The 9,866-nt window shown below is 38.4% G+C and overlaps 2 protein-coding genes across 4 annotated transcripts; both read right to left on the bottom strand.

The window, feature by feature from the left end:
• Positions 1 to 3,027, bottom strand: gra (granulito). Of its 2 annotated transcripts, XM_023403159.2 has the most exons (7): positions 2,956 to 3,027; positions 1,842 to 1,925; positions 1,667 to 1,725; positions 1,268 to 1,325; positions 982 to 1,088; positions 819 to 871; positions 1 to 508 (listed from the first exon to the last, which is right to left on the bottom strand). In XM_023403159.2, exons 2-7 carry the CDS (start codon positions 1,921 to 1,923, stop codon positions 481 to 483), a joined length of 387 nt encoding a protein of 128 aa, XP_023258927.1. In that variant the 5' UTR covers positions 1,924 to 1,925; positions 2,956 to 3,027; the 3' UTR covers positions 1 to 480. The 2 variants fall into 2 exon arrangements, with proteins under 2 accessions (XP_023258927.1, XP_023258925.1); XM_023403157.2 differs by having other exon boundaries at positions 1,842 to 2,996.
• Positions 3,028 to 3,748: 721 nt separating this feature from the next.
• rbm12bb (RNA binding motif protein 12Bb) lies at positions 3,749 to 8,840 on the bottom strand. 2 transcript variants are annotated; one of them, XM_023403156.2, is made up of 2 exons: positions 6,959 to 8,840; positions 3,749 to 6,178 (listed from the first exon to the last, which is right to left on the bottom strand). In XM_023403156.2, the coding sequence occupies exon 2, from the start codon at positions 6,154 to 6,156 to the stop codon at positions 4,192 to 4,194; it is 1,965 nt and encodes a 654-aa protein (XP_023258924.1). In that variant the 5' UTR covers positions 6,157 to 6,178; positions 6,959 to 8,840; the 3' UTR covers positions 3,749 to 4,191. The 2 variants fall into 2 exon arrangements, with proteins under 2 accessions (XP_023258924.1, XP_023258923.1); XM_023403155.2 differs by having other exon boundaries at positions 8,706 to 8,840.
• Between the last annotated feature and the right edge of the window lie 1,026 nt (positions 8,841 to 9,866).

Genomic DNA, 9,866 nt, shown 5'->3' with positions numbered 1-9,866 from the left:
TTGAGTCAAACTGTCCTTTATGAGAGAAGAAATTAACATGTTTGGAAAGACATGTTAAATCACAATGCTGATATAACCCCAGCTGATGGCAAACATCATTTTGTTCACTGTCACTTTAAGAAGTGTTTTTTATGATTCCAGTATGAGTAATGACGAGTCTGCATAAAAGGGCAATTTTCCCCCATAGTTTTTTGAAAAGTAGCCATTAATATCTTATGTTTAGAACATTTCTACACAATATAAATACTTCACCGTAGCCAAAATCCTACACAGCAGAAAATATAAGTTAAAGTGCAACACTCATACTTAAGCAAATAAAGTGGTGTTTAGTATTATGACTTGTGCAACTTCACTTCAAATAGTTATCAAATAATAAACATGCAAAATAAATGTCACGAGTTAAATAAAATTCAACAAGAAAAGTAAAAAGGTAAAAACAAACACTCTTTGGGGTAAACAGTGAACACCAGTGCAAATTTTTTAAGGTGAGTGAAGTCTTACTGCCGCCCTAAAAACAGAAAGAAATATTGAAAAATTATTATTTTTTACTCTTCATGTCTGTGACTTTATCAAGATACCACACTGAATTTAACAAAGTAAAAAGCACGTAACACCCACAGTCAAGCATACAGTAAGACAATGATAGAACAACCAGTAATGAGCCAGGGCTAATACGTTCTGTGCATAAAAATAATGTAGTTCTCAAACAGTAATCTGCACAATTCAAATCATTATATAGATTGTGTCACTTGCTACTGTATCAATGGGGTGTGATAAACTCAAACTGAGTTTACATACAGTTTAAAGATTAAACTTACATCTCCTCTTTTCCACCACCCATTTCATGAAGCCTTAGGTCCCCAGGATCTCTCTGTTAAAGATAGTATAAAAACACAATTAAATCCAAACAGCACAGTTATAACTATTTTGACCATTTAGTGATGATACCACATTAAAACTGAATGAAAACAGCCAACTTACTGCCTCAGTTAAGACTATGGGGTGCTCTGGCAAGAATTCCGGCTTCTTCCTGGCCTCAGGACAACTTGCCAACCCAATTAAAAAATCTCTTGTGTAAGATATTCTGCCTACAAGTATAGATGTATATACATATATTAAAAATTAAAAATCAACATTATGAAAGGAAAAAAGTAGGTACTCTGACAGTACAAGGGGCATCTGTCACACCAGTACTCTAAATAACAACCTCCCAACTTGAAGTAAACACATAAGCATTACAATGTGTCATTAAAACATTTTGTCTTACCTTCGTTATGTTTTTGGAGGTTGACAATCTTGTAGAACTGCTCTATGCTAATATCTGTCTGTCAAGCACAAGATTAGAAAATTTGAAACAACTTAATCTTGTCTAAATTGGCCACTTAATAGGAAAATTTATATCATTTTAATGAAAAGTTTAAGCAAAATTACCATTTAGTGTTTTCAGGTGTGATGATTTGCTGTTTTGTATCATTGTAAACTGATTATCTTTGGGGTTTTAACTTTTGAAAGTAACAGAATAAGCAATATGAAGACCACAACTTGTGTTGTCTGGCTTGACATGTTACACTGAGAAATTGACAGAATAATCTATAATAATAATAAAAAAAATTTAAAAAACAGTTTGTTATAACCCTAAAATATTACATTCTTTAGGATTTCTTACCTCTTGATCCACTTCCTCCATCAGTGCCTGTGCACATGTGGCAGCATTTATTTGGGGCTCTAAATGGAGTGATAGAATTCTCTTAAAAGCACTCCCTTAAATATGAACACAATAATAATAAATTAACAGAAACCTCTGATCCTTCAAGTTTGACCAGCTGGTGCAGATTACTTACCCATGTCAATATGGATGCAGCGACGCAGGGGTCTCGCAGGCTCCAGATGTTTCTGGAGGATCCTTCTCCTTGATACCTCCATGTCTGGTGTCATTAAGGTTCAGACATGTTTTAAGCCTACTACACTCTACAAGGCTCACTCATGACATTTATATTAAGTAGTGCTGTATTAATACAGACAGACATTACTAATGTTTCAAAATATTATTTTTTGTGCATTCCAAAGTGGGGCTTGCAGACCATTGGGGAATCTGTAATGAGTTGTATGCTAGGAATAGTTAAAATTCTGTTACTCAAACCATTATGAGAAATATATATTAGGCCTACTATTTTGATGTCAGGCTTCAGATGATCTTTCCTAATTCATAGAAGGCAGGTATGAAATAGAATAAAGTATTAAAATAATTAAAGTAGTAGTAAAGTAAGTTTAAGTTTCTAAAATGGAGTTCCTTGGAAAAAATAAATACTAAAAAAATATTCACAATAACACTTTGCAGTGGCTGGTTTGGGAGGACCTCGTCTGAATGTAGCATAACAGCTAACGTAGGCAATTGTGGATTATAAAGATTACAGAAACGACTTAACTCGGTCCTATTATCTTAGCTGACAGTTAATCTACTACAATCAACTTCACTTAAATTAATAACATGTGAACACTAGCAGTAAAAACGATTTCTAAATCTCTTTGTACCTAAACTGTAGAGGCAGTTTCGGAAACAGGTGGAAAATTCCTGTTGCCCATTGTAACGTGTTTCATGGCAGACATCTGTGTAAACCGTAGTCTGCATGATAACGGCGAGCGGCTACCATTAGCAGTTGTGTTTAACGTTTACGAATCACTGCTCATCACTTGTTTTACTTATTTAACGGTTGTGTCTGTATATAAAAATCTTACACGGTCTATCTTTAACAATATTAACGCAACAAAATCACAGTAAACCAGCTAACGTTGACTGCTGGCAAATGCAACTTTATAATTATGCAGAAGTTTGAACATTGAGAAACGATCATTCTAGCTAGCGATACTGGTCTAATAACTCATATGGGCACGTTCAGGATTGTCATCGTCGCCGTTTTACTTTAAAAACAAGACATATAATGTTTAATTATTCACCTGTGGTTTTATCAAATTCCCGCAGCGTGGTTTTCTGTCTGCTCACCTCACCGGTGTCATGCTAGTCGAAGCAAAACCATAACTTCCGGTACATAACTTTCAGAATAAAATCTTTATTTTTTTTATGTAGATGTACAGGATCATGTCAGTTTCACGTGATCTTAAAGGGAATAGCTTACAAATGAGCAGACAATATAGCTGTGGCTTATATTTGATACTATACAATTTAAATAATGTGGCTGTCATAACCTAATAGTCATAGTGACAGTGTGTAATCAACGCCAGAAATGCTTCCAAGTTGCATTTGCCTATTTGAAAATAAATAGAAAACTGATTAAAAAAAATTTCACTCTCTCACACACCAAGGATTTGTAACAATATAATTATAATACATTTAGCTCTTCAATAGGGTTCTTAAGTCTTTGCTGTGGAGTTCATTCATCACATGTTCCATTTAAATCCAGAGACTGTGCTCTTTCAGGGCCTGTTAAAATGTTCAAAGTAAAATCCAAATGGTGTACCAATAACTAATATACTGGAGTTTCAAAGTTTATGACATTTTATTCAAATCTCTGATTTACACCCAAAGATGAGGCATAATCATGTGTTATGTGCATCACTGCAACTTCACTGTCAAAATCCATCTCATAAGTAAACCTAGAGGATGCTACACATGTTGCTGGTGAAAGTCTTATATCAGAGGAAGAGGCACTGTTTAAAATACATATCATTTTTTAAGTCATGTTCTAAGACTGATGGATTTTTATAAAATGAAAATACTGTACATCCCAACTTAATACTCAATGACAAACACAGAAAACACTTTATTTACAGGTTTATGTCAGAAAGCAAAATTTGTTTGCATCATCAACAGAACTGTGATGAAAAACCTACAATAATTCAATAAACAAAAATAGTAAAATGAAAATTTTCAACATGGTGTTGCAAGTTGAATTAAACAAAAATATTTCAGTGAGAAAACCAAACCTCCAGTATTTCACTTTAAGATGATAACTGCATACAAAACCAATAATAAATCAACAGACTATAATGCCTAATCACTAAAACTAAATGCAGTTGGGAAAATAAACATAACTTAATTCGCTGTTCAATGAACCCATGCCACATTAATCAAAATGAGAAACAGAAGGCAATTGTTTCCCTTAAATAAACATTGTGTACATGTCCAAACCACACTGCTAGGGCATGTTAGTGGCATGACACACAATGTCACTCTCAAACAAATAGTAGCTTTATTTTTCTTGGACCTATTGGTCTTCCACTCAGTTCCTCTACTGCTGTTAAGGCCTCCCGACGAGACTCAAATACCACAGTCGCAGAGCCTTTAGGTTTTCCACTCTGGTCATACAGCAGTGAGACAGACCCAGGGATAATGCGATATCCATAGCAAAAGTCATAGATTTCCTCGCTTCTGATTTGGAATGGTAAGTTGATTAACTTTACACAAGTGGGACCATCAAAATGCTGCAATGAGGGGCCAGAGTCGTCACGAACACCATTACCCCTGTCGCGTGGAGCACAGGGGCCCGCTGCATAAGGTTCATAATCACAGCCTCCATGGACTTGAGACTGGACATTAGTCATTGGCATATTACCATCATGAGGCATCCTTAAGTCAGTGTACTCAGTGTCACCAGGGCGATAGGATGCCTCGCTGCTCCTGCCCGAGTACCACTCCTCTCGTGGGAGTGGCTCTTGCTCAGCTGGCTCTTGTCCCATTGGGGGCTCAACACCCAACTGCTGCATCTGAGAACGTGAAATGCAGTTCAGCATGACTTCTGACCCAAGAAACCGTCGTCCATTGAGAGAGAGTGCCCTCATAGCCTCTGCCTCAGACTGGAAGAGAATCAAAGCCTTCCCCACCCCAGCACCTTTATGGTCAAGCAACAAGAACACCTTGTCCTCATTGATATTAAACCCGTGGAAGAAGTCCATGATCTCAACTTTTCTTACATCAAATGGCAGGTTCCGCACAAACACACACACTTTCTCAGAGTCATAAGGATCACTGGGGTAAGATGGAGGCCTCTCCTGAAACCGTTCACTGGGGTAAGATGGAGGCCTCTCCTGAATCCGTTCAGAGTCTCCAGACGCTCGCACATCCATACTCTGAGATTCAAGAAGGGTGATCATGCTCTCTCTTGAGATTGGACGGGTATAAACCCACCGATTAAAAAATAGTCTTTTTTCATGAGTTAAGGCTTCACAGTAGTCACGCTGATTCTTGAACAGCACAAATGAAGATCTAGTTCTTCTTCCATCACTGTCAATCAAGTGCAGGATCTGGTCATCCTCAAGCTTTGTATGATGAAAAAGCTTTTTTATGTCTTCTTTTTCAACAGTATAGGATAAATTGTCCATTAAAACACAGTACTCATCATCAGAAGGAGCCATAGGCCTCTGGGCCAAAGGTGATTGTGACCTTGCACGATGTTGAAGATTCCTCTGATTGCGAATGGGTGATCTCTCCCTTTCAAAGTTGTCATCCCTGTTGACAACCATTGGTACTCTACCAGTAGCTCGATGCCAATCATGTACTGTTGTCATGGAAACCTCCACATACCTTGACCCGATGTATTTCCTATCCCTCTTCAGGCCTTCGTTTGCATCCAGTCTTGTTCCAAATTTGACAAGACCTCTCCCATTGTTTGCACCATATTCATTTTTCAATAAGATTATTTCATCAATAAGTAAACCACTGAAAAAATCACGTACTTCCCTTTCAGTCACAGAGAAAGGCATTCCTTTTAGAAACACACACAAAAAGTCATCACTATTGTTTGAAGCCCTTTGGTGCTGAGGGGGAGGGGTATGACCCGATCTGCTACCTGATCTCCTGCCCGCCTCAGGGCCCAACGATTTTCTAGCACGTCTTGCATTCTCCTCAAATCGCCTCCTTTGATCCAGCTCCACATCTTTTGTACTTCTTTCAAGCATGTTCTGCATCTCTGCTTTACTACTGAGTAGCAGTGTAACAGGTGAATCCTTAATGCAACCCCCTGACCGTGTCATGGCTCTCCTTGCATCTTCATCCGAAGCAAAGATAATGAAAGCTTCATCTCGCTCCCCACCAATTATATGAACCCCTCCATCTGGAATTTTGAGGCCGGTGAAGAACTTGCGAATATCCTCAGAACCTGCTGTGACTCTCAGTCCCTGTAAACGGATGACGACTGCCATGCTGAAGCACAAATGACAGCACCTGCAGACAGAAGGGTATAGAATAGCATTATTGCCAACAGAGCTTCTCCAGCTCAGCGTCATTTTCCTTGTATCCGAATATTACACCACTGAATCTGAATAGCAATGTGAGGTAAAGGAGATCAGAGACAAGGTGACACCATCACGATCAATGTCCACAAAACCACCTTAAAACAGACAAAACTACAAAATTCAGATTGGTGACATTAACTATAACAGTTCAACAGACACCACAACTCGCGACACACAATATCAACTTAAAGCATCTGCCATTTGTGTTGAAGTGGCAGTCAAATTAATTAAGTAAAGTATGAACAACCCATCCCTTTCGCTCCAAAATCTTATTCAGTGTACATTCAATCAAGTTCCACACACAACTTCATCATTACCGAGATATTTTCAATAACACCAATGGCACAGCATTGATCTGTATATTCAAAAATCACATCACTCAACATCAAACACTAGCCATTAAAAAACAGTCTGACAGTGATCTGTCTGCCATAATCATTTACCTTTTTGCTCTTGATCAGTTTCTACTGTGGCATTGGAAAACAAAAATTAACCATATTATCTACTGGTGCAGAAAATGCTGTGCACACGTCACAGTTACACCAACTCACACATGGGAAGCTATTCTAATTCATCACATATAATCTTATATACCTATACATATGTATCTTGCAAATTAAACATTTCAAAAGGCCACCTCTTTATTTAACGACACAGCTGATAAGGTTATAGGCCTTTGGAAGATTGAAGGCTAATAGACTAAACTCACCTCCTAGAAAGCACCAATTCACAGAGCACTCAACACAGCCATTATTTTCCCTCAAAGACCAGCATTAATCCTGCACACAGGTGTTGCACATCACAATGGTAGTTAAAAAATTTACTTGGTCCATTAATTCAGCAAACGAGGTGGTCAATAACACCACGATTGAACAAGTATTTCTTCGTTGCATATGGTGGGGCCTTCATAATAGGACAGCCTTGTTGATCCATGATAAATTCAGTCTTGAAATGCAGACTTCGAAGGAGGCAGTTCTTCAACTGATACACAGCTGCTACTAATCAAGGACAATAACACCATTATCTAATGTCACTGTTGTCATGGCATGCTAACTACAAGCCATTTGCATTAGCGACATCAGCATCAGCTTTGATCCAACCAAAGCAGCACCACATCTGTCACGATAGTAAAAACATTCTGTTGTGGATCACAGTTTGGCAATCTACACCACTTCTGCAATCTGTTGTCTGCTCCAGAGACTAGCATCCCGGTTTATCCGAAAACAGCAGTGTCCCCTTTTCTTGTGTTTTCTTCGTCTGTCCACTCGCCTTAGCACCACTTAGTCCTTGATACACCAATGCAAACTGATACAGTATTACACTTGTTCCGTAGCAAGTGTGATTGTCTTCTCATTGACGTTCCTCAACATTATATCTTCGAAACAATTTATTGTGAAAGCGTCACAACTTTGAAGAGATACTTCTTTGCTAACTTTTTGTTTACTGACTACTATGCAGGTCATCCGGCCTTGACCATTCAATTGTAGAACACACTAGAATTAAACACATAGAAATGGTGCGTGTATGGGCTGTCATGTAACTAAAACTTCTTCCATTAATAATAATTATTAAATATATGACATGTTTGACAACAGTCATTCTTGATCATTATTTGCGTTCCCCGTTCAGTTCCCAAATATGGCTTATGAATGCAATGCTATGTGACAGCTGAATGGTAAATTTCTGTAGTCAGACTTTCACTTCAGCATTTAATGCACCGCGATGAAAGAAATTCACAAATGGCTCCATGATTGTAATACTTTTACACTACATCCATTGTAATATGACCAGCTGCTTAGTTCTAGACATTTGAACCAAAGCCCAAAATATATAAAGTGAAACCAAACAACAATTTAAGACTCATTATGCTTCATTATGGCTAAGTATGGCTACCAGATACCATGCCATACTACACCAAATAATTGGCAAAGGTTTGTATCAATTATTCAGGCACCGAAACCTCAGAGCAGCTAAAGTTAGCCAACCGATAGCTGCCGATATAACTTAAATACCAGTCACAGTGGAAAACCAGCCATTGCCGATTAGCAAATCAATTGCGTGACACCTTACTACGGCTTCCAGGTTATCGATCCACGTAGTTAAATCCGTCGGGCATGACAAATTGACTGAGGAACAGCGTCACTCCAGCTTAGCTAACCAGAAACACGTACACCACATGTACATGCTAACTACCTTGTCGCCATTAATAAACAGTATTTCATCAACCAACCGCAACGCTAATTGGCATTACAATGATAAAACAAAGAATCTTACACTACGGTTACCGCCTGCGCAACTTTTTTGATGCATTTGTTAAGTCGGTGGCAAACAAATCTCACAAAATGTCAAGTTTAGCCAACGTTGGCTATGTAGCCAGCTAGGCCTCGCGCTTGATGAGGACATATTCTTTACAAATAACGCCACAATATAGCTATCTAACTAACGGCAAAACTTACACAATTCACAACCACAGACTCTCCTGTAAAATCGAGAATAGAGGAGATAATCGGGTTAATCGTGTTCAGCTTCTTGACGACCTCGTCTGAAAGTCTATAAGGGAAGTGTCCAGCTACTGCTAATGGCAGCTGCAAACCAACTTGTGAGATACATGCTGCCCATGGATGTAGTAAAATGATACCGCCACCTACTGTTCCGGAGTGTCTGAGGTACATTGTTGCACTAAGTAAAAGCACTTTATTTTATAAATTCACCTTATTTCTTACTATAATCGAATCAAGAATTGTGTAACATTCAGTCAAAGTCCCACTCTTCCACAGCAGTGAACAGTTGGTGCCAGTGGGCTCTGACACACAACATCTCTGTATCGTCACGGTAAAGAGCAGTGGGAACAACTCTGAGCAATACATTACATTCATCTCATTCTCTCCTGGGCTTTGAAATCAGACAGCATACATGAAAACATGTATGTTGCTTAGGCAGGACTGTTGAGAGCACCACCTTTTCCCGTGAATACGTATGAGACAATTACAATTTATAACTCATGATTTCTAGTATTGTTGTGTGGGGAGCACACATTAAATACTTAATGTCATGATCTCGACGTAACAAGATTGCATCTTGTCACACATACTTGAAATTTGCCGTGTGGAAACTATCCAAGTTTTGCTGAGAGTTCCATCTATATACAGAACAGTATCTTTGAGGCCCTTGAGCTGTCTAGATTCTTATTCATCATGCAATGACATCAGGGGTGCGTCTGATCAGTCCCATATTCATTATGCAGTAACATCAAAACACAGCCAGTCATAAAAAGCTATTTTCAGCTACAGGAAGAGCAGAGACTCCTGCAAGAGACCCTCACGGAACCCTGATCTCAACGAGTCAGACGCTGAGACAGCCTAAATCCACATAGGAACTGTGGTTAAGTTTTCCAAGATGCTTGGTACAACCTACCTGCTAAGTACCTTGAAAAACTGAGTGCAAGTGTACCCTAGGAGAATTGGTGTTTTAAATGCAAAGGTTGGTAACACGAATTGCTGACTCTTTTTTTTTTTGTTGAAGTTAATTGATAAATAAAAACTATTCATTGTATTATTTTGAGAACATCCTGTTTACGTTTAGTGTCTTAAACATTTGGGGTGCTACATATTTTTATT

This window comes from Seriola lalandi, unplaced genomic scaffold (genome assembly GCF_002814215.2).
Source record: "Seriola lalandi dorsalis isolate HSWRI2012SDOR001 ecotype SW California unplaced genomic scaffold, Sedor1 jcf7180002054062, whole genome shotgun sequence".
Taxonomy (NCBI): Eukaryota; Metazoa; Chordata; class Actinopteri; order Carangiformes; family Carangidae; genus Seriola; species Seriola lalandi.
Note: the sequence above shows the minus strand (reverse complement) of the source record. Positions and strands in the feature narration are given on the sequence as shown.